Source organism: Oenanthe melanoleuca, chromosome 13, assembly GCF_029582105.1.
Source record: "Oenanthe melanoleuca isolate GR-GAL-2019-014 chromosome 13, OMel1.0, whole genome shotgun sequence".
Taxonomy (NCBI): Eukaryota; Metazoa; Chordata; class Aves; order Passeriformes; family Muscicapidae; genus Oenanthe; species Oenanthe melanoleuca.
The window spans coordinates 3670897-3698614 of record NC_079347.1 but is presented as its reverse complement, the minus strand read 5'-3'; the positions used below and the strand labels follow the sequence as shown (position 1 = coordinate 3698614).

At 46.2% G+C, this 27718-nt stretch overlaps 2 protein-coding genes across 2 annotated transcripts; one reads left to right on the top strand and one right to left on the bottom strand.

Annotated features, from left to right (window-relative positions):
- Nucleotides 1-255: 255 nt before the first annotated feature.
- Nucleotides 256-10013, bottom strand: ZCCHC10 (zinc finger CCHC-type containing 10). Its single transcript, XM_056502049.1, has 4 exons — nucleotides 9628-10013; nucleotides 7582-7743; nucleotides 4887-4928; nucleotides 256-1991 (listed from the first exon to the last, which is right to left on the bottom strand). Exons 1-4 carry the CDS (start codon nucleotides 9666-9668, stop codon nucleotides 1718-1720), a joined length of 519 nt encoding a protein of 172 aa, XP_056358024.1. The 5' UTR covers nucleotides 9669-10013; the 3' UTR covers nucleotides 256-1717.
- Nucleotides 10014-12507: 2494 nt separating this feature from the next.
- On the top strand, nucleotides 12508-27407 carry HSPA4 (heat shock protein family A (Hsp70) member 4). The gene is made up of 19 exons (XM_056502034.1): nucleotides 12508-12758; nucleotides 16740-16797; nucleotides 18336-18476; nucleotides 18679-18801; nucleotides 19234-19333; nucleotides 19705-19838; nucleotides 21136-21380; nucleotides 21755-21831; nucleotides 22106-22257; nucleotides 22377-22483; nucleotides 22832-22965; nucleotides 23361-23542; nucleotides 23872-23958; nucleotides 24454-24606; nucleotides 25079-25204; nucleotides 25899-26006; nucleotides 26308-26427; nucleotides 26810-26971; nucleotides 27159-27407. Exons 1-19 carry the CDS (start codon nucleotides 12652-12654, stop codon nucleotides 27351-27353), a joined length of 2511 nt encoding a protein of 836 aa, XP_056358009.1. The 5' UTR covers nucleotides 12508-12651; the 3' UTR covers nucleotides 27354-27407.
- Nucleotides 27408-27718: the final 311 nt, after the last annotated feature.

Genomic DNA, 27718 nt, shown 5'->3' with positions numbered 1-27718 from the left:
GCCAATATAAACATTGTATTTGAAACGAAAATTAAAAAGAAAAAAAAAAAAAATCTGGATACAGAGTGACTTCTGGCTGGAGAACTTCCGTGGGAGCAACCCTGCCCCTCTGAGGGAATGCCAGGGCAACTCCAGCTGAAACCTGCACACAAACACCACAAATATTTTAGATATTTGCAGTAAGCATCAACTTAGCGATTACAGTTTAATAATTTATTCACTTTCCCATCAAATGATACATTCACTCCACAAGACTTAAACACCTTTCTGGTAGTTTTATTTACAGTCTGCAGCTTGTTCAGGAAAACACAGGAGTGATCACAGACAGACACACAACATAGGTATTTTCAAACATTTAAATAAGTACAGTTTATTCCAAAGTAAGTCTACACACTACTTTTTCCATAAAAATATAAAAAATAGTTTAGTTACTGTATTTCACCTAATGCCCCCTCCCCAAAAAGGGCACTCCAACATAAGAAATCCAGGAGACTCCATCACCAAACAAAATACTAATGGCAACTGCTTTGATCCACCAGAACAACAAATAATTCCCACTCTGCACCCAGCAATCCCTGTTCTGCAGTTTGCATCTGCTCTTGTTGGGTCTGTGGGGTTTTGCACTCCCTTGTTTCTCCAGGGCCATTCCCACAAGCAAAGAATGAATTCCTGCAGACTGACACTCACTCAGCACGTGGTGCCCACCAACACAGCCCTGCACTTCACACATCCCTTGGGAAACACATCCAAAGGGGAACACTTTCCTCTGAGACCTTTATCTCAAGGAGTCTCTGTTACTGAGCATCCAGAGAAAAGTGCCCAGTTCTGTTTGTTATTATTTCTCTGCTCTTGCTGACCATATTCCAGATGGGAGTGTTGATGGAGTTGTGCAGAACACCCACTCCAGCCCTTGTCTCACTGGGGTAACACTGAATTTACAAAAAAAAGGCACCAAGATGAAACTCCTAAAGCAGGACCAGCCCCATTCATTGAGCTGCTGCTTTCCATCACCAACACTGAGAGTCTCAGCAAACACCTCCAACACAGAGCCAAGGACACAGGGGAGTGAAGAGCCCCGAGGCTGTGGGCAGGACAAGCACTACATTGATCAGTAACAAATCAACACAGCTCAACTGGATGGTGCAGTTAAGACTCGACCTGGAAGCATCAGGAAAAGCCATTGGAACACAAGCTCAGCAGCACAGAATCCATTTGTCACCAGCCAGATGGGAGACTCTGTGTGGGACACGTTGTGCATTCAGGCTCAACAATGCCAGAGCTCCAGAGCAGCACTGAAAAACTTCTGCTTTGAACAGTTTAGGGGATTTTTCTCAATGGAAGTGAAGCTGTCATTAACAGAGGAACAGCACATGATGCACAGCATAATCTGCAACAAAAAAAAAAGCTTTTGCTTTCCAGCACGTAAACATCCAGGTTACTGGACATAAGCTCATATAAACAAATCTGATGATAGGATTTTTTTTTTTTTTTTGGGAACTAAAAAAGTAAAATCTTCCATAAAAGGATAAACCACAAAAATACTCTCTCTGTTAGTCTCACGTGCCATTTAATACCTTCCAAGTCCTATGAACAACTATGCAAAACACTTAGAAATCTGAGCAGTAGAAATGTTTGACCACCGAATGTTTGGCAGGCGTGTGCTCCAGGCCTGGCAGGGCAGTGTCACTCACTCCACAGCAGTCCTTTCCCTCCCCAGCTATTTCTTCTTCTTCTTCTTTGGGGGCTCATCCTCAGAGCTGCTGTCTGTGCTGCTGCTGCTGCTGCTGCTGGAGGAGGAGCTGGAATCTGACTCGAAGTCAGAGGAGGAGGAAGAGCTGCTGGAAGAGTGGGAGGAGGAGGAGGAGGAGTTGCTGTCCTCACTGTCACTGTCCGAGGAGGAGGAGGAGGTAGAGGAGTCCTCACTGTCAGAGGAGGAGTCACTGGCTGAGCTGTCACTGCTGCTGCTGCTGGAACTGGTCACACTCTTGGACCTGAGAGGGAACAAAGAGCTGAGCCCAGCCCTGCCAGAGCCCATCACACACACAGTGTTCCCTCTGCTCTGTCGAAATCATCCACAGCAATTATTTGCCTTGAAAATTTCCATGCCTCACCATCTCAGATGAATTCCTGCGCCCTCCCCTCCCTTTACTCCACTCCTGGATGAGTGGATTTTGGCCATGTGAGCAATGGCAGAGTGGCCCCAGGGCACGACACAAGGCAGCAGAGAGAGGCAGGGAGGAGAAGCTGGCCAGGATCTGTTCCCAGCCCTGACAGGGGCTCTGCTGCCCTGCACCAGCCCTGGGGGAAATGACCCAGGCTCGGTCCTGCCTCACCACTGCAACACTGAAATTCTGCCACTGCAACAGTCAGGGGAGGTTTCAGCAGTGATTGCACCAAGGTCAGAGCTGTTCCCAGCAAAATCTGTTCTTAGATTACTCCTGGCAAAAGAGCCAAAGCACCTGCCACCACAGGATGCTTGTGTTTTCCAGGTGGAGGAGAAGGGTGGAAACAATCCAAGATTAAGACAGAATGATGAACACAGCAAAGAGGATTTCTGTATGCTCTGCACTTTTTTTTTCAAGTTCAGCCCTTCCTGCAGCCATTGTTCTCAAGATCAACATCTCTGATTAAGGGAGGGTGATATGAATTCCAAGAAAGTACAATTCAATTCTCCCAGAGATCTTTCCCTGAAGTACAAGATACTGATTCACCTCCCTTCCCACCAAAACCAATCAAAGAGCATCCAAAAATGTAAATTATGATACTGCAGATTCTTGTTTCCATTAGAAAATTAATGCAGCACTTTTTATCAGAGGGTTTGGTTAAATGTAACAACTCAGGAAGTGCCTGTGTTAAGGTTATGAAGAGTGTGAGGGTTTTTCATCATATCAGCCCTGTCAGCTGACAAATGTGGGTGTGGATTAAGCCACAAAGCACTGAAGTGTTTATAATACATCTGTAATCTGCTATCTCTGTGTGCAGACACAACAACTGTTCCTGACAGATAAATCCATAAGAACTGCTTCAACACTGACTTTTCTGGGGAAAAAATCAGCATTAGGATAAGGAAAATAAAAAAATATGGGAGTAGTAGTTTCAGTCTGAGCAGTCCCATGAGATGGGCAGGAATCAGAGTAACCCTGAACTTTTCCTGATCACCTTTCACAGAATCCATAGCAACAATCCCTGGACAGCCAGTGTTTAGGTCTATTCCAAAACCCACTCCCAGAAAATCAGGATATTGCACTAAAAGCTGCCTCTCCCAGAGGGAAGCAAGAGGAAACAGGCAGGAACTTGTTCTCAGGAGAGGCAACATGTGAGCTGCTGGGACTGACAGCAGGAGGATGGAGATGGGGACAGCTAAAACTCCAGCACAAAACTCAATTTGGGGAAGCAGGAGGGGAGAGGACACAGCCCTGCCCCTGAGCCAGGCAGATTTCCCTGTGCCAGTGCCAGGTGGGACACAGGCCAGGGAGCAGCTGTGGTGCCTCTGTCACCTGAGGTCACAGGGCTCTGCAGCAGCTGCTCTGCCTCAGCCTGTTCTTCTGGTTAGGCCTGAGCTCCCTTATTAGTGTTTATATCAAAACAAACACACTCTGAAAAAGGTTCCTGCTCCTCCTGCCAGAACCCAAACTTTTAGAGTTTTAATTTAAACTTGGAACTTAGAAATTTAATGATTGCCATATTATAATAAAGATCTAAGTAGCAAACTGACTGGAAAGGAATTTATATTGAAGGATTCTGTGCTTGCATAGAAGCAGGAGAATAATTCAAACTTACAAGAGTTTTAAAATTTCAAGGAGAAAGTGCCCAAACTTCCCTTCCCCATGAACCCTTTTGCTCTGTCCATTTTTGCACTGGTTGGGAGCTCAAAGTCTGTAAATAATTATGCCAGCAAAGTCTGAAGAAGCTAAGGCAGGAGGAGGCCTGAGCTGCCCAGCTCAAAACCAGTTAATTCATGATCTCACCAGTCCTGAGTAACCCCAGCAATAAATTGGCACTTCTGGGAAAGCTAAAGCACCTGAGACAGCCCAGCATTCCAATAAAACACATTCCACAGGACAGCCTGGAATAAAGGAACACCTGAAAGATCTGCTCTGCCTTATTTACTGCCTGCCACACACAGCAAAGGCCTGGCCTGGAAACACCTCCTGGAAACTGGGCTGGATCAGACTGAGACCCAGAAGTGACAGTGAAGGGAAGAGATGCTGGGGCTGTGACTGCACAGACATTCCCTGCTGCAAAATTCCCAACAGGATTCCAGGAGTGTTACATCCACAGTTCTGGCTGCTCCTCCTTTCCATTTGCTAAGAAAGCAAATTCCCAAGTAAACATTAATGCAAAGTAAAGTACAAACAATGTCAAAAGAGTTCTTGGCTCCAGCCATGACTTGGAGAGGGGCAGGGTTGTTTCCTGGGTTTTGGTTTAGTTTGGGATCAAGGGTTTGGGTTTTTTTTGGTGTTTTTTTAAGATGTTTTATTTCATCCTCTAGGTAAAGCTTGAGAGAGAGATCTGGCAGGAGAAGGGAATGGAAACAGCAGAAGTCAGAGCAGGATGGGCAGGTGAACCCCATTCCAGCCTTCAATCAGAGACTCCTGATGGACTCTGAGGCAGAAAGAAAAAGACTTTTATTACTACAGCAAGATCATCCAGAGGGTGGAAAATCAGCAGGGAGAAAAACAAAGAATAAAATTTTGAGAGTTTTTGAACAGGGAGGAGCAGAAATTCTCCAGATGTCTGTCAGACAAAAGCTGGTAACAACCACAAAGCAGCAAAACCAAAACTTATGTGCAAAGCTGACTTTTGCCACCCCCTTCCCAAAGTCCTGCTGGAACAGCCCAGGACCAGTTCCCACCAGTCCAGGACCAGTCCCAAGCCCCACATACCTTTTTTTCTTGGTCTTCTTTTCTGCAGCACTTTCTCCAGTGCTAATTAAAAGGAAAAAAGAATGACTTTGATTAATGCAATAGGAAAATTAAATAAATAGCAGCACATTGAGGCTGGGTTTAATATTCAAAGGGCACTGGGCAGCTCAGTCCTGTGCAAAGCACAGCAAAACCCACCTGGGAGCCAAACCAGCAATTCACCCCTAATTTTCTGTGCTGTTTATGCTCTGCTCTCCCCTTTGCCTCATTGTGTATGGACAGCAGCAGCTGGGGTGTGAAAGGCACAGGAGAAAAGGATACAGAAATTGTGTGTAACTATATTTAGCAATAAGTGAATTGATTGAAATCAAGGGTAAAAGCTTGGCTTGGCCTGTAGCTTTCACATTTCTTTCAAGAGCAAAAAGAAACAGAAAAATCCATTGATATTGATGCTTTGTTTGCCACCAGAAAAATGGGGTTTCTCCAGTTTTTTATTTTCACACATAAGGCATAAGAACATTATCATCACACACAAGTTTTCCACACTCCCCAGGCTCTGCTGTGGGCAAGGGAAGATTCACTGACATCCACATTCCAATCCCACCCATATTCACACTCCTGACCTCAGACCCTCTGCAGGCACCCAGGGTGTTCCCAGGTGAGAGGAGTCACTGTGAGAACAGAATTAAACCCCAAAGCAGCTTTGAGGAGACAGGACCTCACTCAGGGAGTGTCTCCCTCTCAGCAGTTAGCCAGGAGTTCCTGCTCTCACCTCAGAGGCACAAACCCAGCTCAGGGCTGGGCTCAGAGCTGCAGCACCCAGGAATGAGCCTTCCCTCAGCTCCCAGCCCTGCCCCAGGCACCCAGGGCTCACTGACACCCCCAGAGTGGCCACCAGAACCGTGGGGCCAACAGCAGGCAGGCACAGGGAGCCTGAACAACTGGGAAAGGAGTTCCTGCTGCAAACACCTGGCTGAGACTGGCACAGGTAAATATTGACCTGTCCAGGCTGGGTTTGCCCTCTGGTTAATGATTCCTGGGCTCTTTCAAGGTGCTGACACAGACTCTCCAAAGCAGACCTGGGGGAGACCCAACTCCTCCAAAGGCAAGGAAGAACCTCCCAAAATCAGAGACACAAAAATGCCACTCAAGTGTGAGGCAGGAAGTTGTTTTTCCATGAAAAAAAAGCTTCATCCTTGGAAGTGCAGCACTGGCAACAAAGGACCAGGATCCCTCCTGGCCCAGCTAAGGAGATTATGATTAATATGATTACATAAACCTGGGATTCCAGCCCATTTACCAGGATTAATCACTGCTCCCACTGGCATTTCTCAGCCTTCCTTCCACAAGATGATTTTTCCCATCACAAGCCCCTCACTGTCAGAGCCCCAAACCTTTTGTGCCAGACTGGCCAGTCCTGAAACTCCCACATAAAATAATCCCACACTCAGATTCAACCCAAGGACAGGACAAGGAATTTCACCTTCAATTCAGCATCCCTGTGATAACCTGCAGAATTCACCAGAGAAGGGGCAGAAAAGCAACAAGGAAATAATCTGAGCCTTAAACTCAAACTTAGCTTAAAAATCTTGAGTCTCTGAAGAGATTTTGCCTCTAAATGGAGCCAAGTGTCAGAGTCCAAGCACTCCTGATCTATCTACAACACAGGATGACTCTAATTGCCTCACAATTACTCACTGGATCAAAATGAATTTCAAAATCAATCACTTGACATCACTCTCCTCACAAGCTCATGAGTCTCCACTCCAGGCAGGGTTTCAGGCCTGTGACTCAGGAGGCCAAAGAGCCCTGGCTGAGCTCCCACCCCTCCCTGTCCCAGCAGGAGGCAGCACAAGCTGGGAATTCTCTCCCAGGGGGACGAGCTGGAAGTGGCAGTGACTGAGGACTTGTGGAAACCTCAGGAATTCCAGCTGCAAGGAGTGGCACTGGGAGTGACCCTGTCCCCCTCCAGCTCCCAAAATCAACCTGGAGTGGCAAAACCAAGCCTGACACTCAGGAATTCCATGGAAAACTGAGGTGCTGCATCTCTGCTGCTTCTGGATCTGCCTGTGGGAGCATTAAAATGTGTTCCCAGGGCAAAGTGCAAAGGAAATCAGAATGCAGAGCTCTGTTTGGGTTTCTCTGTCCCTTCCACCCCCAGGGCTGTCACAAGAGGAAATAACTCTGTAGTTCAGTGAGATATTTTTACTTCACCTGGAGGTAAAGCTGATAACCCAAGTCTCATCCAGCTGCCTGACCCCAGGGAGCAGCAGGAGCAGGGCTGGGCCAGCTTTAACTGCAGCTCTGAACAGCAAATCTGACACAGGGCAAGAATTGGCTATAAATACATTTACAGCTTTCACACCCATCTGCTTGGACAGCACAGAAACATGAAATCAAACAACCAAGGAATTCAGGAAACTATTCCACTACCAAAAAGGCTCCAACTGACTTAACCTTGGCTCAGTGCCTGGTTTTGGTTTCAGACAGGTCAAAACATGTAAATGTATTTCAGATGAGCAGGTGTGAATGAAATTAAAATGTTGATTTTAATTCTCTGGGACCTGAGTGTACATATCTCACCCAGCACACAGATCAGCTTTACATCAAGCACACATCCCACAGCCTGGAGGAAAAGATCACAGAAAATGGTCTGGGACAACATCTTTTCTTTTATTTCAATCATAAACCAGACATTTCATCCTGCCACTCTTACCTCTGTTGCAGCAGGAGCTGCTTTTCCTTCTCCTTAAGGATTTTGGCCAGCTGAGCTGTCCTGGAAGGCCTGTGCAGGTATTTCCTCTTCCCTTTACATTCATATGTCCAGTGGCCAAACTCTAAACACTTCTGACACCTCACATGCTGCTTGTTTGCCTCCCTAGAAAAATGAAGAAATTGCTCAAGTAACTCATTCCAGGTCTGTTCTACCGAATAAAAAAAAATCAGTTTTTTATCATGCAGCTTTAACCAAGCTATGATTAAACCAGATGTACCCAGGTGCTTCAGATTTTCTTTTGAATGGGCAGTAACACCAAGCAGACACAGAATTCAGGCAAACAGATCTTGATTTATTAAAGCACTTTCACATGAGGACAATCACACTGCTCAGTTTGCTGCTGCCCAACAGCTGCAGGTGGTTGTGGCTTCAGAGAAATCATGAAATTCTCTTTTAGCACCAAGAGCAGCACCTTGTTCCTGAAATTAAACACCCAAGTCCCAAACTGCCCAATCCTCACCCACAGCCCAGGACTCTCTGAGAGGCTCCCAGTAAATCCAAATAAACTACAGCCAGAAGCTGGTGAAGCCTGGCCCAAGGTTTATGTTTGGGACAGTCAAATTCCCAAATTCTGTGCAGTTGCATGGAGCCAGACCTCCCCAAACACCTGCAGCAGCAGGGAGAGCTCACACTCAATTTCAGTTCTTGCTCTGGGCATTTCCAGCCATCAGGGAAGGGAAAACTCTCCTATTTTCATGCTGCAGCTCTTAAGCTGCTCTTCTGAAGCTCTGCAAAGCTGCTCTGCCTCCTCTCCTCCTTTACAAACAAGGGAACTCACCCAGCCCAGGGACTGCTCAAGGTCACAACCAAAACTAGTCCTGAGCTCAGGGCTGTGCCACCTCAGCTCCCTGCCTCTGCTGTCTCTTCCTGCCACCTTCAGCTTTTGTTCCAAGCACCAAAACAGGAATTTTTCAAGGCCAGTCCATCTAAGCTGTCTGAAATTGCAGCCTGGCTGCTCCCAGATCCATGAAGTGACAGAGCAGCAGTGAACATTCTCCCCTCTTCCAGCCAAGCTGTGAATTGCTTCTCCCTCAGCTTCAGCCACCACTTTTTGTGCCAGTTCCTGAAGGGAACCTCGTGCTGAACATCAATCTCTTTTTAAATGGAGAGCATTTGGCTTCAGCCTCAAGCCTTAGAAATACTCAGCACAAAAAACTCCCAGCACAATGAACCTGGGCAGGTGATTCTGGTGAATTTCTGGGAATGAAGAGAACCCAACAGCTCAGAAGGATTTGCTGTGCTTTTGTCTCCTTGCCACAGCAGTTACAACCCCCAAAATCAGTGTTTGTCTCCCATAACTCAGCACTGGCAAATCTAAAAACAGAGTCCTTAGCTCAAATAAAAGAGCAACTCAAAAACCACAAGCATTCCAGGAGTACTCTGAAATCCCCAAATTACCTTCCACTGGAAAACAGAAATTACTACTAAATCACAAAGAAATTCGTGAACACATCCTGCACGTTGTGATCGGGCAAAAAACCCACGGTGCAAAAATTGAAACGAGAAATAAATTATTTAAGGAGAAAATAAACAGCCAAACCAACAAAGAGCTGAAAAACCAACGCCAGGACAGCACGGGAGTGGGACACGTTTGCTGCACCTCACAAATATACAAACACAAATGTGGTTTTTTCGTCTGGGGGCTCTGCAATCCCTCGGTACTGAGGGAATTACTCGATTGCAACATCCCCGGCTGAGCAAGAGCCGCTCGCTCGGCTTTTGCCTTTTCGACAGATCCGCAAACTTCTCCCAGTAACGTGAACCTGAACTTTCCACAAGTGACCCGAGAGCTTCTCCCGAACACCGTGGGCAGCGCCCTCAGCCCCGAGCGGCGCAGGCCGCGCACGGACACCCGCGGCCGCCATCGCTTCGCCCCAGCAGCGTTTGGGGCGGTTTCCCCTCAGAGCGCCGGGAAAACGCGGGGCCAGCAGCGCCCGCCGCCCCTCAGCCCGCGCCCGCCCCGCGCCGCCCCCCCGGGCCACTCACGCCTGTCTGCGGGCAATCAGCCGGTGCATGGGCGTCGCCATCTTAGCGCCGGGGCCGGAAGTGAGGCTGCTGCGGGGAACGGCGGGACTAGTGGCGGCTGCGGGGCATGCCGGGATGTGCGGCCTGTGGGCAAGGTGCGGCCGCCATAGAGAGAGAGTCCTCCAGGACAATAGGGAGAGACCTCCAGGATCGGAGTGAGTCCTCCAGGGTCAAAGAGACGAAGTCCTCTTGGGTCACAGAGATTAAGTCCTCCAGGATCATAGAGATTAAGTCTTCCTGTGTCATAGAGACTGAGTCCTCCAGGGTCATAGAGATTGAGTCCTCCTGGACCATAAAGAAAGAGTCCTCCGGCGGCCAGAGCGGCGGGGCCCGCAGGCCTGCACTCTCTATCGCCCCTGCCACTCCCGCACGTCACTGCCGCGCCCGGGCCTGGTGCCTTTCCGTGTTCCTGTCTCTGTTCCTGCCTTGGGTACTTTGCGGTTTGCTGGGCAGTCATCCAGCTCTGATGGTTTAATTTGTAAACCCATGGTATCTAATTATCTTTCATGTTTGATGGAAAACTTTGAAACCAGAAGAAAAGGAGATTTACCATTTTAATATTAATTTCCCTGCAAATCTGTGAGCTAACGCAGCTGGTGGGAGCGGCTCCTCGGGCCGCGCAGGCAGTGGGGCTTTGCAGAGCTGAGCTGTGGTTGCCCGATCCCTCAGCGGAGGCATCACAAAGCCCTTTGCTATCGGAATATCCCAGAATAGCCCTGACCCTGACGTGTGAGGGCTATTTCCAGCAGCCCAGGCAAGAGCCGCTCACAGATTGCAGCCAGGGATTATTTTAAGCCCGTTCTGGTTGTGCTTGGTGGCGGTAATGAATTCAGAGACTGAACTGGAATTGCAATGAGCTGTGAACTGGGAGGACACTGGGACACACAGCGCTGGTGGGTTTCCAGTGAAATCACAGATCTGTTTCCTATGCAGATCACAGGAAAAGGAGAGTGTTGGGTGTGCCAGGCAAGGATTTCTGTGTGAGTGAGTTTTGGGAATGTCTGGGGGGATCAGGAGAGCCCAGAGTGAGTCAAGCACTGAATGCAGCACAGGAGAGGCAGAGCAGGGGCTGGACAGAGTTAAAGGAATCAAGCAGAGATTGATTAAAAACCCTTCAAAGGATTCACCTTGGGCAGTGCAAGAGCCTGGCTGAGGTTACACCCAGGATGGACCCAAGGCAGGAGTTTCACACTTTTATCAGCTTTGGTCCATTCCCACATTGGGTTCATTGTCCAATCCCAGCTCCAGGTTCTGCAGTCCCACCCTCCCAGATTCTCTCCTCAGTTCTCTCTGTTTGCACTTTTTGGGGCTGGAAAAGGATTGTTGTGTGTGGCTGAGCTGGGAGGAGAACTTGTGACACTTTATATGGAGTTCAGAGTTATATCCTAAGGCAGGGCAGAGTCTGGGAAATATAAAAGCTGAAACTTAAGGTGGACACCCTGAGAACACAGAGTGTGACCAGAACTGGCTGCTAGGCTGGCAGGACCATGTGCTCCCATCCCCCCTGAGGCCACACTCCACTCCCTGGCTCTCTTTGGAAAAGCCAAAAAAATACAAAAAATACAAAAGGCAGCTGGAGCAGCCACTGGGGCTGTTCCTCAAGGACATCCGAGGTCAAACACTTCATTAATATGCAATTAATGCTGCAATTCCCCAGCCAGGCAGTGGCTCTGGGGCAGGAGTCCTTGCTGCACTGTGGAGTTTCTCTGGGTGTGGTTTCTGTGTCACTCAGAACTCGCTGTCTGTGACACACTGCACTGCCACACGGGTTTCACTGTGGGATTAAAAGTATTCCTAAGCATTCAGTTTCACAAAACTCGTAAGTATCAGGATTAGGTTTGTGTTAGGATGGATCCAATCTCTCGTGCTTTTATCCCAAAATGATTCCCTTGGCAGAACCTTTCACGCTGCTGAGGGGAGCAGCTGCAGTGTCCACTCCACCTCCACTGCTGGGACCATGGAATGCCCCAGGAACTCCTAGGGACTTAAATTTTTGTTTTGTTTTGTTATTTGTTTAGCTCTTTAGGAATTCCTGATCCTTAAAAGGACTTTTTCTCCCACACGCCCACAAAGCACTTGGTGGCCAAACACTGCCCTGGAAAACACAATGTGTCTGTGCTCATCCAAACTGCAGCAAGAGGGCCCCAGTGAGATATAATGATATTAAAATATTCTGTGGTGATTATAGACCAAGTGTACTGTAAATCCTACTGGACACAGAGCAATCATATGCTGAATTTTACTGGGAGCACAGGGGGTATAAAATTATCCTTTAATGCAATCTCAAATTATGACACCTTGAATTTTTAACCTGGGATCATCAAACCCAGCCTTGGGCTTTCTGCTGTGAATCAGAATATCGAACTCCAGCCCGGTTTGGGTTGAAAGGACCTTAAATCCCATGCCCTCCAGCCCAGGAACGGCAGGGACTCCTTCCCCTGCCCCAGGCTGCTCCAAACCCATCCAGCCCGGCCTTGGCCATCTCCAGGGATGGCTCAATCGCCGAATAAAAATTCCAAGGAGGCGTTTAAATCCTTTCCTGCAAAAACCGTGTTTGCAGAAACGGTGTTTTTATTACCATTAAATCTCGCGGTGTGTGTGCTGTTCCCATCCACAGCTGTCACCCTCAGGTGTCACATCACGGGCAAGGAAAGTTTCACTAAATGGCTTTTCTGCGGCACCGGCCGGCCCGGCCTGAGGGCAGTAACCCAGCGAGCTTGGCACAGCTGCCGAGCTGGGACTTTATCGCCTTTTTCCGCCATTCCGCGGCGCTCGGGAAGGAAATAAATCCCTGTGGGGAAGGAAATAAATCACTGTGGAGAAAATAAATCATTTCGGGGAAGGGCCGAGCGCGGGGCGCTCCCGCCCTCAGCGCGCCCCTCCCGCGCTCTCGCGAGATCTCGCCCCCTCGGCGCCGGCGCGGCCGCGGCCCGACGGGATCTTTCGAGAATTGCCGGTGCCGCGCTCCCCCTCAGCGCCGCCGCCATGTCCGTGGTGGGCATCGACCTGGGCTTCCAGAGCTGCTACGTGGCCGTGGCCCGCGCCGGCGGCATCGAGACTGTCGCCAACGAGTACAGCGATCGCAGCACGCCGTGAGTGAGCGCCGGAGCCGCGCTGAGGCGGCGGCAGAGCCCCCGCGGGCCCCGGCGTGGCGGGGCCGGGAGGGAGGGAAGCGGCGGGACCGGGAGGAGCGGAGGTGTAAAGTGCTTAAAGAAAAGCGGTAAAGCGCGGCAGACACTGAGGAGAGACTCGCTCAGCTGCCTTTCGTAGAATCACAGAATTCCAGGATGTTAAGGGGCTGGAAGGGACATTAAAGCTCATCCAGTTCTACTCCTCTGCCATGGGCAGGGACACCTGCCGCTATCCCAGGTTGCTGCAAACCCCGTCTGGCCTGGCCTCGAACACTTCCAGTGATGGGGCAGCCACAGTTTCTGTGGGCAATCAGTGCCGCTGCATCCTCATCCTCGCAGAAAGAATTTCTACCTTATTTTAATTTTCCCTTTCAGTCTGGAGCCGTTCCCCTTGTGCTGTCAGTCCAGTTGCTGATGCAGAGCCCCTCTCCGGTTTCCTTCAGCCCGTTCAGTCGCTCGGAGGTGTCGCACATTCTCCTCCTTTCCAGGCTGAGCAGCCCCGGCTCCCTCAGCTCCGGGGGCGGCACGGCCGGTTTGTCCCCCCGAGGCGGGGCTGTGCTCTTGCCATTGGGGGCTGTGAGGAGAAAAGCATCCCCGGCTGCTGGAAGTGCCAGACTTTATTCCCTGTGTCTCACAGGCCGTGTTCTGGTAGCACGGCTGTCGCTGCCCTGCGGTCCCGGGGAGGGCTGGGCTCGGTGTGAGCCCCGTGGTTTGTCCTTGGTCAGAGTTTGGAAAGCTGCTCAGCAGCCTGCAGTGCCAGAGCGAGGGAAATGGCTTCAAAACTGACAGAGAGGGGGTTTGGGTTGGATATTGGGCAGGAATTGTTCCCTGGGAGGGTGGGCAGGGCTCACACAGGTGCCCAGAGCAGCTGAGGCTGCCCCTGGATCCCTGACAGTGCCCAAGGCCAGGCTGGACAGTGTGGAAGGACAGTGGAAGGTGTCCCTACCATGGCAGGGGTGGCACTAGATGAGCTTTAAGGTCTTTCCCAACCCAAATCATTCCGTGATTCCATGATACAATGTGATCAGTATATTCTAGCCCTGCTCATGTAATGGTCCCTCCTACCACATTCTCAACAGGAGGGTGCATTGCCTCCATGAATTAAGGAACTTCCTGAGAAGGAGAGAGAGAACTGGAATAAAACTCTATGAATAGAGTTGCAAAATGAAAGTGGAAAAAGAATTTGAATCAAGGATTGGGCATCAGACCTGGGGAGAGCTGTTCTAGAAGTGTTTCTGGAGCTTCCCCTCTGTTGCAGTATGGCTTTGTTTAAGCAGATCCTGCAGTAGCTGTCTCAGTGAGACAATTGTATAATTTTTGGTGTTTGGGGTTTTTTAGATCCCTCTCATCACCTCAGAAAGCCCAGAGTGACCTTGCTGCTCATTAGACAATACATCACTGTTTGATTGCTCCTGTCTCTAAGCAATGAATAAATGGAGGAGGAAATTTTGAATTCAGCATGTGTGCTCGAGTATCTGGAGTTCTCTTAAGTGTTCTCAGTAATGTGGAAGTTTAAAGGTTAGATGTACTGGGAAAATACTGAATGTAGAGAATATCAGAGCTGTGCTCTAATAGCTGTATTTGGCACTCAGGGAGGTGAAGTTCTGCTGATAAATATATCTATGTATTTGAGATGTGAGCACAAATCTCCCTTGTTGAAGGAGATGAGCTAAATAAAATATCTGACACACTGCATCTCTTGGGAAATAATTCAGTTATGGGAGCCTGAATGAAATTGGAAGAAATGATCATAATGAAAATGAGAGGTTTTTAACAGGACTTAATCTCCAGGTAGTGTTCTGAGGGAATGCAGAAAACCATTCTGCCAGCAGACCCTTCTATTAAAAGAACTTCTGCATGGTTTTTAAGTGACTTGGAATCAGAGGCTTGGTTCAAAAAGTCAGTGCAGAGCAGTTGTTAGAGGGGGAAGTCATGCAAGGTGTTGACAGGTTTCCTCAGGCACTGGCTCCTGGTCAGGGTTAAGCACTGGGGTTTGTATGTGTTACTGTAATAATTTGTATTATTAAAATAAACCCCACCGAGGGCATTGGACTGAGTTCAGTGGCACAGATGGCACTCCCACAGAATCTGCTTTCAGCTCTGCTCCTTGCATTCTTCTGGAATGCTGTAAAATTTGAACTTGTACATCCCAAAGCTGTGCAAACTGTGTTTGTCTTTGGACATGGAGAGGGTAGAGAGGAAGGTAGTGGAATCTGAGAGGAAAATTAATTAATTATTTCTATGGGATGATCCCTTGAGTTAAATGAGATCATTGTGATTGACCTGGAGCTGGTGATCAGTGCATGAACTGTCAGGGACAGGGAACTTCCCAGGAAGTGGCAGTGCTGGGAGGGTCAGGAGGTGCCTCCAGGTACGTGAAGCAGAGATTTTAACTTTTAAGTTGTTTCATTAGTCCTCTGATGACCTTCACTCAATGTTTCTGCATAAAATGCACTGGTTAGTTATTCAGCTTCCAGAAATTGTGTAATAGTGTCATTTGGATTTTATGAGTTTACTGCTTCTTGTGAATGGATTTGGGGAATGACACTGGTTGAAAATTCTTCCTTCTCTCCCTCCTTCCTCGTTTCACTCACCTCTGTGCTGGGTCCCTGTCAAGGCTCTCATCTAAATTAGTGCATTTGTGTTGGTGAGGGGATCTTGGTTTGTGAATTCAGTAGTGAAAGTAGTTGGAATTTTTTTTTTGTCCAAGAGAGGGACAAAAATTAATGCCTTAATTCCTGTCAGGAGACAAGAGTAAATTAATAACCAGCTTTCTGCTCTGGGCTCTTTAGATTTTTACCTCCTGTTCCACTGGTGTGGGTCTGAGGGTCTGCAAAGCACAAACTTATTTTTGTTTTTTTAACTTACCTCATGAAAAGTTGTTTCAAACAACTGCAGATTTATTCAGGAATGTTAATTCTGTTTCAGCACATACTTTAGAGTAGGCCTTGTTACATTTGTGAAGTTGTTAATAATTGGAAGAAGATACAAACCCGATGCAGTTCTATCACCCCATCCTTCAGGTCTGGTTTTGACAGTTTCTGCTTGGAACACCTAATTCCAAACCTCAGGCTGGACTGGAATGTTTCCTCTGGCAGCCCTATGGCATCACCCTGCTCTAAAGTAGATTCTTAATCTGCTGCATGGAGAGCAGCTTAATTAGACTTTTGGTATGTTGTGTGAGCAGTAAAGATCTGCTTGCCTAATGGCAGGGTTCCCCCCTCCAAGTTTACCTCAGTGGCATGAGCTGCTTGGATTAGAGGGCTGGATTTTGTTTTGCTAGAGCTCCTACAGTTTGTTAAATATGTAAATGGAGAGGCTTAATCGGCCAAGGAATTTCTTCCAAAAGGAGAATTTCTCTATTCAGAACTGCAGGCTGTCACAAAGCAAGGGGAAGTAAAACATAATTTCTTTTTCTGTGCTCCATGTTATTTCAGTGGGTGCAGATGAAACTCTGAAAGACCAATCTTTCTCTGCAGTTTCTTCCTGCCCTGGAAGGGTTTTCCTTAAAACTGGAAAGCTTAGTTAGCATCTGCTGCAGACGTGTAGGAACGATTTCCTTGAGTGACCCTGTGCTTGTCTGCTGAGCAGTCGGATGTTTCTGTGTTAATGGCAGCCAGCTTTCCTCTGAGTGCATCACACACACAGGCAGTCAGAGGTGAGGCTGCCTGGCAGTGCTTGGATGGGAAGCTTGCAGGAGCATGGATGAGTTTGGGGTTAGTGCTGTTCTGCAGGGACCACTGCTGCTGTGTAAATGCAGTTACAGTTCCTGCTCTTCCCAGAATCCACAGAACATTCCATGCACACATTGCAGCGAGTGACCAACTTTTTAAATGCACTTAATCATATTAATTACAGTAATCTTTTGGGCAGTATCAGTACTTTTTATCCCAAAGATGTGCAGCTGTAGAGTCACTGACTGAACTGCTGTTTTCCTTGCAGAGCCTGTATATCCTTTGGGCCCAAGAACCGTTCCATTGGTGCTGCAGCTAAGAGCCAGGTGAGTGTGGGTTTGGGTAGAGCAGCTCCAGAGCAGCAGAGTGACACTGCACATAACAGATGTCCCTGAGCTGAGCTGCCCTCAGCTGTTCACCATGGGCTGCATAATGAATTGTACAGAAGAATTCCTCTTAAGGAATTCTTTTAACTGCTAATTATTTTTTTCAAGTTGCAAACATAAATTCTAAAGTTAAGCAGTGGTGCTTCACCCTGCCCTAGCTTGTTCCAGTTCCTGTGCTCTATGATGGCTTTTAATTACGTGACTCTGTCCTATAGAATTCCATTAAGTGCATGATTTAGGCAGAAAGGGGGCACATTTCAGTGTAAATAGACAGAGCTTTCTTGACCTTTTGTGGCTGAATTACAACCTAAATATCTCTCTTGGGTGTTCTTGCCCATAGTCTGAGTTTCTGTTGCTGTAGGCAGGTAAATGTGATTTAAGGAGTGAGAAGAAATTAAGCTGATTTGTCCTACTTGTGGTATTTGGGTCCTGCTGGATCAGATTTTATGTTGCTGTGTAAGTAACCCCTATAAAAGATTATTTATTTTTTTGAAGTCTTCTGCAGGAAGTGACTAGTCAAACAGTTGGCTTTTCTTAGTCTAAAAAGCCTAGAGATGTGTGTGAAGATTCTTTATCTAAAATACAGAAATGCCTGGACACAGCCATGTTATTCAAGAACAGCACAACTGTACTAGAACCAAACACAGCTGTTTTTTCTGGAATTGAGTGGCTGCTTAGCTTAACGAAATCCATTGGTGCAGAGCCCTGTAGAGATGAGTGTGTCCTGCACAGACTAAACTTAGAGAACATCCAGCCCAAGTTACTTAGGAGTAGAAGCTGCCTGAGCCCCCTGCCAGGTAATGCTCTGTGGAACAGTGTCTGCTCTCAGTGCTGTGGTTTCAGTGTGTGCCTCGCTCTGCTGTCAGTGACACAGTTCCCTTCACTTGTGCTGCCAGCTGGGATGGGCTTTCACTTCTCTGTGCTGATCTCTGCAGGCCATGAAAGTCAGTCTGCCTTTTGTCACTTCAGTCAAGGTGACAGTATCATCTTAGGGGACCTCCTGACCTTTTAAAGCTTTGTGAGCAGGTCCTTGAGCTGTTTTGTGACAGTATCTGTGTGTTGAATGTCATGTGCATGTGATGAACCTGAGCTGGAGTTTACATCCATGTGCTTGTTATGTTTGGGCAATCACTGGTTGTATAAAGGTAGGGGGTAGAGAACAGGTAAGTGGGAGAGAGGTTTTGCTAACTCTTTCTGAAGAGTTTCCTACACGTATGCTATGAAATTTGAGTGCTGTTGTAATCAATATTTTATAGACTTGGCTCGGTTTTTAGTGTACATTTTATTTTCCATCTCAAATTCCTGTAGGTTCCGTGAGCAACCAGAGGGAAGTTGCCTCCCAGCACCTGTTCAGATACTGTTAAGATACAAATGACAAGAGTACTCTGGCAGGAGAAGCATGAAAACAAAACTCTGTCTTCTGTTTGAAATTCAGATGTTCCCCTGCCACGTTGTATTAAAGATTTCTTTTCCTCTAGGTTATTTCAAATGCAAAGAATACAGTACAAAGTTTTAAAAGATTTCATGGTCGTGCATTCTCAGATCCCTTTGTTCAAGCTGAAAAAGCAAGCCTTGCCTATGAACTTGTCCAGCTGCCAACAGGCTCAACTGGCATCAAGGTAAGTCTGGCATGTTAGAGAAAGAGCCAGAGGAGGAAACTGATAAAGTTTCCTTTTATTTCCCTGTTTTGAATCTGCTTGCTGTAGTTTGTGTTCTCTTTTGAATGGAAAGCCTTAACAGAGAAGGGAATAAAGGGCTGATAATGGGATGGTGCATGGGTTCTACTGCAGTGTAATGAGTGTGCACAATTTTTATTTGAAGGCCATGTATATGGAAGAAGAAAGAAACTTTACAATTGAACAGGTGACAGGAATGCTTCTGACCAAATTAAAGGAGACCGCTGAGAATGCGCTTAAGAAGCCTGTGGTTGATTGTGTTGTTTCTGTAAGTATGGAATCCACCACAATACACTTAATTAACTTAGTTACTGTCTGAGCTGGAATGGCTGCAGCATTACATTAAATCTGATTCCATTGGCCAGCAAACTTGAATGTTTAAACTGAGTCTTCACCTCTTGGAAACTAGACTTACATCATGGTCCTAAATTGCTGCTTGTTAGCAGCATCAATAATATTTGATATTCGTTTCTGATGATGTGCTCCAAAAATGAGTGGCTTGTGATATGGAATGAAAAAAGGAACTTTTGTCTTTATGTAAAGTTTTTTATTTTTTACTTTTTGTCTCTTGCAACTGAAATGAGCCCTGCATTTGAAGGAGGCCTCAGCCGTGCTCCATGAGCTCAGTGTTTACCCTGGTAACTGTTTTCTGAAGGTGGCTCCTGTAAATGTTAATTTTGGCTCTCTGACCTCCTTGCAGGTTCCTTCTTTCTACACAGATGCAGAAAGGAGATCTGTGATGGATGCTACCCAGATTGCTGGTCTCAACTGTCTGAAACTAATCAATGAAACAACTGCAGGTAATTCCTTCTTCTCCCTCACTCAGTGTTGCAGTTCTACTACATCAAAGGAGCCTTGCTTTCTGGAACTACAGCTGGTTTTATACACTTGAAATAGAACTGAAATTGAGTGAATCAGGAAGTTTCTTAAATTCTGTTTTTTCATTGCTTTACAAAGGCATAGATATCTAGAGGATATCTGTTTTATTGCAGCTGAGGGAGGGGCTGGTGCTGTTTAAGGTTCTTCTGTGTTTCTTTAGCATTGGGAATTTTTTTTATGCAGTGTCTGCAGCTTGAGAAGCACAATGAAATGCTAATGCTGATTCCTGATTACCACTAATTTCTTGATAATTGCAAACCTCTGTGTCCTAACTATACTTTTATTTCTGTAGTTGCCCTTGCATATGGGATCTATAAGCAAGACCTGCCTGCCTTCGAAGAAAAGCCACGGAACGTTGTTTTTGTGGACATGGGGCATTCTGCATATCAAGTTTCTGTTTGTGCATTCAACAAAGGCAAACTGAAAGTAAAGAAGCTGTTACACATCCATTTCAATTATCTGTAGAACATTCATCAGCACGTCCATGGACTGTGGCAGGCAAGCCTGCCTGGTTTCACAGAGGGGCATCCACACAGCTCAGTTCATATTCTTAAAATTGCACTTTGGAGCAAAAAGTGGGGCAGGGAGCTAGAGAGCATTTGAGCACTGTGTGGAGCAAGCAAAGATGTCTTAATCAGCAGACTTTAGCAAAGAATAAAAAAACCTGGATTAAATGGTTTATTCAGAAATTGTCATATCTGACTGTGTTGCTTTCAAAAAAATGCTCCAGTTCAGTCATGAGATCTGGTGTTAAAGCAGGAATTCCTGCAGTGGTGTAAGTGGCACACATTGTTTCTGAACCCTCACTGTGGTGCTCATGTAAAGAGAGGAAACATTCCTGGTTGCTTTAAGCTGCCAGTGGAAGCTCAGCAGATGACAATGTATTTCTGAGTGCACACTGCCAAAGCACTGCTGTTTGCAAGAAACTATTAACATTTCTTACCAGCACTTTTTTATTATTATTTATTATTATAATTGGGGCTTGGCAGTTACAATACCTTTCTCATGATAGGCTGGAGAAACAGGTGCAAGATTTAAAGCATGAGGTAATGAAATGCAGAGAAATGTTCTGACAGCATTCATTTCTCATAGTTTTATTTAGTGAAGAAATGTAACCTTTGTGTTTCTCTCGGATTTGTTTTTTAAACTTGCAAGCCATGGCAGTGTGGAAGGGATGCTTTGAGGTCCAGAGTGCAGGGCTCTTAGACAGTGTAGAGGCCAAAGCCATTTGAAGGAGTATTGAGTAATGGTTTCTGTTCCTAAAAAACATAAACTGCTGTGTTTACAGAGCAGAATGAGCTGAGGTGGGTGGGCTACAGGTGTTCTTTGCAGATAATTCCTTCATGAAAAAGGAGCACCTGTTTTAAGAGTTAATATCATTTATTTTCTTCCTGTTTTATTTTTAGCTTGGTGTAAATACGTTCCACCCTTAGGGCGGCATCAAATATTAAACTGGGATATGACTCAAACTGGCAGTGGCTAAGCAGAATTTGGAAACAGAGATCTGCTCCCAGCACAAGCTATGGAACAGATTGTGTTGCTAAGTCCTGCCCTATCTCCCTGAATTCCTTTTAAAGCAGTTGTCACCTCATTCCAGGAATGATTTCTTTGACTTTGAGTTGAACTGTATTTGAAACAAAGCACTGCTGTGATGTTAACTGCTAATTGCTTTCATTGGGTAATGGCACATTGTATTGTAACTGAAGGGTTCTCTTCCTTTAAGGTTCTTGCTACAGCCTTCGATACAACCCTTGGAGGCAGGAAGTTTGATGAGGTGTTGGTGGAATACTTTTGTGAGGAGTTTGGGAAGAAATACAAACTTGACATAAAGTCCAAGATCCGAGCACTGCTGAGGCTGTACCAGGAGTGTGAGAGGCTGAAGAAGCTGATGAGTGCCAATGCCTCTGACCTGCCCATGAACATAGAGTGCTTCATGAATGACATAGATGTGTCAGGAACCATGAACAGGTAACCTTGGCTCCTCTACAAGGGGAATCATAGAGTGCCCTTCAGGCAATTAAAAACTTAGTATGAAGTGTCAGCTCTTAGGACTGCAGGGAGGTGAGAAATCAAAGAACAACATGTGCAGAAATGCTGCTGGAAATGAAAAGGTTTGGAGCCTGTTCAGGAGTTAGGAGGGAGGGGTGGGAATGTTGCAAGGATGCCAGGGTTACTGGAACCAGGTTTTGTCTGGGAGAATATAGTCAAGTATAAAGCTAGGACTGGGGGAGAGAAAAAACTGCAGTACACAGTGAAAGTGGCATTCCTTCAGTTTCAGCATCCTGTTGTTTGCAATGTTGCTTATGGTGTGCTGGAGCTTTGTTTATGGCTTCTTCCAACAGAAGCAAATTTTTAGAGATGTGTGAAGGACTGCTGGCAAGAGTGGAGCCTCCTCTTCGCAGCGTGCTGGACCAAGCCAGTAAGTGGGGGGGGTGAGGGAGTGCTCTGCATGCACACAGGAACCAGCCAGAGTGCAGGCTTGCTCTGCATGTTGGGCACAAGGCTTTGCCACAAACAACAACTTCTTGCTTTGGAGTTACAAGATTAAAAAACTTTCTCGCTCAAGTGAAGAGCTGAAATTTTTACTGCTTAGGAACTTAGCCTAAAGTTGGTCTATTAAAACTTCTGGTTTATGATGTCAGTGTATTCATGTGAAGGAGAAACATTTCGTCTATTGTCTGATTCTTTTCTAGGGTTGAGGAAAGAAGATATTTATGCAGTAGAGATAGTTGGTGGTACCACAAGAATCCCTGCCGTAAAAGAGAAGATCAGTAAATTTTTTGGCAAAGAAGTCAGCACGACCCTGAATGCAGATGAGGCTGTGGCACGAGGCTGTGCACTGCAGGTAAGAACTGTGTTTGTTTTAGCTCTGAGAATATTAGGCAGCATCAGTAGCTGCTTGCTGAATGAAATGCTTGTTCACCTAAAGTCTGAACGTGTAATGTGGCTTTTGTGCTCTTGCAGTGTGCAATTTTGTCCCCGGCTTTCAAAGTGAGAGAGTTTTCTATCACAGATTTGATACCATATCCCATCTCCTTGCGATGGAACTCGCCAGCAGAGGAAGGCCTGAGGTAAAACCAGTACAATCTGCTTGCATGTTACAGCTTCAAATGCCTGGTGATGATTAGGGTAAATAACAAACATCAGTAAATACCCTTAGAACAGGGTATTTCCAGGATTAAATGCCCACTTAACACTTCCAGTTTTGATACTTCTGAAGTTAATGATGATAGAAAACAAAACCAAGGTTGAATGGCAGTTTGGCACTTGCTGCATGGCTGTTGGTGTTCCTTAATCTGAAACATCAGGACAGTCTTGTCACTTCTTAAGGAAGGTTTTCCCTAATAGTATCTAGAAATGTTTTGTTTCCTTATCAGCTGTGTTGTCAGACTGAACACAGACTGTGTTTTCTCTTGCAGTGACTGTGAGGTGTTCCCCAAGAACCACCCTGCTCCCTTTTCCAAGGTCCTCACTTTCTACAGGAAGGAGCCCTTCACTCTGGAGGCCTACTACAGTTCCCCCAAGGAGCTGCCTTACCCAGACCCTGCTATAGGTCAGCACCATTCTGTACCTTTAACTAAGATTATGTAGTCTGGACACGCAGCCTACTGCAGATGCTCTCAGGACAATGTTTCAAATGGATTTTCAGGTGAAATAACATGAAGTTTATGTGCAAAAACAGAATCCTAATACTGGAGCAAACCTGGAAGGGGTACACTAAGAGTTGTGTAGTCATTTACTCTGATAAAAGTTACACCAGGTTTTACATAAAGAATTCCCAATAGCTGTGCCCCAGCATTGCTGAGTAAAAAACTGCATTGTCCAACTTGAGTAGGTTTTAAGATTCCCTGAGCACATTGCAGTGAGCTGTGTCAGCAGCAGTTGTGTTTGCTTTGCATTCAGCACTCAGGTTCATCAAAAGTGTTTGGTTTCTTTCTCTCTGTTTAGCTCACTTCTTGGTTCAGAAGGTCACTCCTCAAACAGATGGATCCAGTTCCAAAGTGAAAGTCAAAGTCAGAGTAAATATCCATGGCATCTTCAGTGTGTCAAGTGCATCTCTGGTGGAGGTTCATAAATCTGATGAGAACGAGGAGCCGATGGAGACGGATCAGCACGCGAAGGAGGAGGAGGTAACAGAGTCACTGCCCCCAGCTGCTCAGAATCCCCCTGAAGCACAGCTGGCCAGGGTCTCAGGCTTGTGTAAGGGTTTGCTAGACATGTCCCAACTGAAATAAGGATTGAGTACTCATTGTAGTGTATTACACCAGTGATAGATCTCTTGAAACCAGGATGGAGCTGTGGCTTGCTGGAGCAAAGAGTGGGAACTCATCATTTATTCCTTCAGTTTTCATTCTGTTTCTTTGGCCTAAAGAGCATTAGAGGTGTTAAGGGATCAGCCTGGGAACTGAAGCAGTGATCTGCATTTTTTTTTTAATGTGTGAATTTCTCTGAATTTCAGAAGATGCAAGTAGACGAGGAGCAACAAAAGGCTGAAGAGCAACAGCAAACCCAGCCTGAAAATAAGGCAGAATCTGAAGAAATGGAGGTAACAGGAGCATTTGAGATTTTATTTTCATGAGATTCCTGAGAATATGAGGAGTGTGAGCACATCTGCTGCCTTTGTCATGGTTCTGGAAGCTGAACTTTTATTTTAGTCCACTGGTGGTCTATTGTGATTAGAGCTTTAGAAAGGACAAAAATGGAACTGATAACTGCAGACCTGTCAGGTGACCCAGCACTGATAAAATGGGGGAACTCTCCTGTTCAGGGAAGAAATAATCACCTGGTTTTCAATAACTTGAATACTAGAACAGTGTTCTGCCATGAGCACCCTCCCCCACGAGTGCAGACAGTGCCCAGAAAAGGTCAGTGGCTGCATTAATTATCTCAGGCTGCAGCAGCTGAGGTGTCAGAATGGCAGGGAGTGCTTGCTTCTCTTGTTGAGGTGCTAACTCCATTTTCCTGTAAACCCTGACTGCTCTCCTTGAACTGAGTAGTGATGCTGTTTTACTATGAATGCATTTATATATTTTTAATGCAGACTTGTCAGGCTGACTCAAAGGACAAGAAAGTGGATCAGCCACCTCAGGCCAAGAAGGCCAAAGTGAAGACAACCACCGTGGACCTTCCCATCGAGAACCAGCTGGTGTGGCAGATAGGGAAGGACATGCTCAACTTGTTCATTGAGAACGAGGTAAACTCTTCCTGCCCAAGCTAAAAATGTCACTTGCTGGTCTCCAGAAATGTTGTTGTTCATTAAACATGGTTAAGGATGGTCAAGGAAAGGATTAAAAGGAGTAAAACAAGCAGTTGTAAGTCAGAGGTGAACAACAGTGCCCCGTGGAGGCAGAATACATTCACTGCTCCTGGCCAGGGGAGCTGACACTCCCCAGGAGCTGCTCTGCAGGGTACCTCCAGAATGATCTGCACAAGGTACAAGGTGCAGGTGACCCTCAGGGTGGAGGTTCCTCAGCTGGAGAAGGATTCTCCTGTGCTGTACTGGACATCACACCAAAACTGAAATGAGTGTTGGGGCATGTGCTGTGTTAGAGCAGTTCTGTAAATCACAGGTTTGCAAAATCTTGATCTGGTTTGATCCTTTGCTAACAGAAATAAATGTGAAATAATGAGCTTTTTAGCCAATTAATTTGACACCTTGTTCACAGGGAAAGATGATAATGCAGGATAAGCTGGAGAAGGAGAGGAATGATGCCAAGAATGCAGTGGAGGAGTACGTGTACGAAATGAGAGACAAGCTCTGTGGTGTTTATGAGAAATTCGTCAGTGAGGATGTGAGTATTGCTGCTTGATTGTCCTGAAACATTGTGCTGCAATCAGCAGCTGGATACTCTTGACCTGTATCACATACTGTATTTACATAAATTACATATTCAGACTTTAAATTTGAAGAAATAATTGTAACCTTTCTGGCTCTGATGATAATCTGCTAAATGTGGGCACCTGTATCTGAACTGGTTGCCTAAAAATCTCTTGGCATTATTAATCAGCTTTCTCTGTTGCACTGAGGGAGCTTGGTGTGTAATAAATTTAACTGTGCTTTTAGGGATGAATCTCTGAACACCTGACTGCACCTCCATTGACTGCAATGGAGCTTTGCCAGCCAGGTGTCTGCAGAGCTCAACTGGGACATGGCAGTTGACATTTATGGCACCTTTGCTAAAGAAGAGTTTCCCTCTGTTCTCAGGCTTGCTCACATAGTGACAATGAAAACGTGCAGGGGACAAAAAAGCCTTTGATGTGACACTATTTGATTTTTAACTGTAGCTGTCACACACCTGGAATCCACCACAAAGCTGTACAGAAGAGTCTTTTATTTCTTATTTTTCACTTAAATAGGATAGAGTTCCAGACAGAGTTCATATTCTAAAAATACAACCCTTCCAGAAAGGTTCCAGGTACCATTTAATGCCATTTGTCACCTAAGAAAGGATGTCACCTGCCTGTTTTGTGTGTGCATTGCTGCAGGATCGCAACAGTTTCACACTGAAGCTGGAAGATACAGAGATTTGGCTTTATGAAGATGGTGAAGACCAGCCCAAACAAATATACATTGATAAATTGGCAGAACTGAAAGTAAGTGGTTCTTACATTCCTGTGGGAATTTACTGAAGCTGGAGAACTTTGCTCCAGTGAGGAGCTGTCTGGGGTTTGCTGATTCTGAGGTAACAAACAGCCTGCTTTGGAATTTAACTGTGTGAGGAGTAGATACCCAACAGACCTGTAACAACAGGCCTGAAGGAGGCTCAGTCTTTCCTGATGTTGAGGGGAGAGTCAGATTTCTGAGGAGTTCAGGAAAGTTAATGTATCCTGTCAAACCTTGAGGATCCCTCAGTGATGCTCCATGAGTTTTGATTTCTGTTGTGCTTTGTTTCAGGCTCTGGGTCAGCCTATTCAGGTGAGATTCCAAGAATCAGAGGAAAGACCAAAAGCATTTGAGGACTTGGGGAAGCAAATCCAGCAATACATGAAAGCTGTTCATGGATTCAAAGCAAAGGTATTTCCATACTTAATTTCTGGAAAATGCAAGGAAATGGTACAATGTATTTTCTGAATTTTAGGTAACCTGCTTCAGACAAAAATCTGTTGCAACCTCCCAGGGGGCTTGTGAGTTCTTAATGTTTAATAGATTTTCAGAAGCAGATTTTGGGCCTTGCAACATCTCAGTCTCTTTTTAATCAAGTGTTGATTTCCTCATGGAGCAGCAGGAGAACTTCAGTCTTTGCTAACTGACCTGTGTGTGATCAATTTGGTTGATTTGTTAACCACAACAGCTCTTGGCTGAATGGTCTTTAGTATTTTGAAGTTAAGCTTTGAGGAAATCAGAATGCAGGTTGTGCTCAAACAGTGACATGGGTGCTCCTGTTTGGGTGTTGCAGGATGAACTGTATGAACATCTTGATGAAGCAGATGTGGCAAAGGTGGAGAAGAGCACCAATGAAGCCATGGAGTGGATGAACAACAACCTCAACCTTCAGAACAAGAGGAGTCTTACTTTGGACCCAGTTATAAAAGCAAAAGACATACAGGCTAAAGCAAAAGTAAGTTTTTCTACATAACTCACTGTATTTAGTGACTTTTGGTGTTTGTTGCTCTATCAGAAATCTCAAAAGTACCAGGGAACATCAACTCTCAACTGGAGTATTCCCAACAGTGGTTTCAAAAGTTACAGTTTGGCTGTGGGGGACAGAACCATTTCTGAGGATGTGTTATTTCTGTGTTTCCTAGGAATTGGCAGGTATCTGTAACCCCATAGTGAACAAACCCAAACCCAAGGTGGAGCTGCCCAAGGAGGAGCAGAAGGCCACGGAAGCCAACGGACCATTGGACGGGCAGGGAGACGGCAGCGGGAGCCAGCCCCCCGAGCAGGGCTCTGCCCCCACAGCCACCGACAAGAAGCTTCCAGAGATGGACATTGACTGAATTTCAGCACTTGTTTATATTATTGCAGATTACAATAAAGCTTTAAGTTGTCAACTTTGTACGTTCTGAATACAAACTGAAGCAAGTGAATCCCACAGCACTCTTGGTAACTCTTGGAGAGGTTTGGGCAGGGCAGCAGGTCAGAACACGGAGGTGGCGAAGGACTCGCTCAGCTCAGCAGTGTTTGCCTTTATTGATTGTATTTAGAAGTTTTGGTAGTCTAACTAGACCTCTAGGAACAGCCATAAGCTGCTTCTCCATTTGTAATGTCCAGGCTGAGTCAATTCTCCCTTGAAGGAGGGAGACAGCAACATCTGCAGTCTGATGTGCACCCTGCTCTTCCCTTTCCCTGGGGGTTGCAGCGC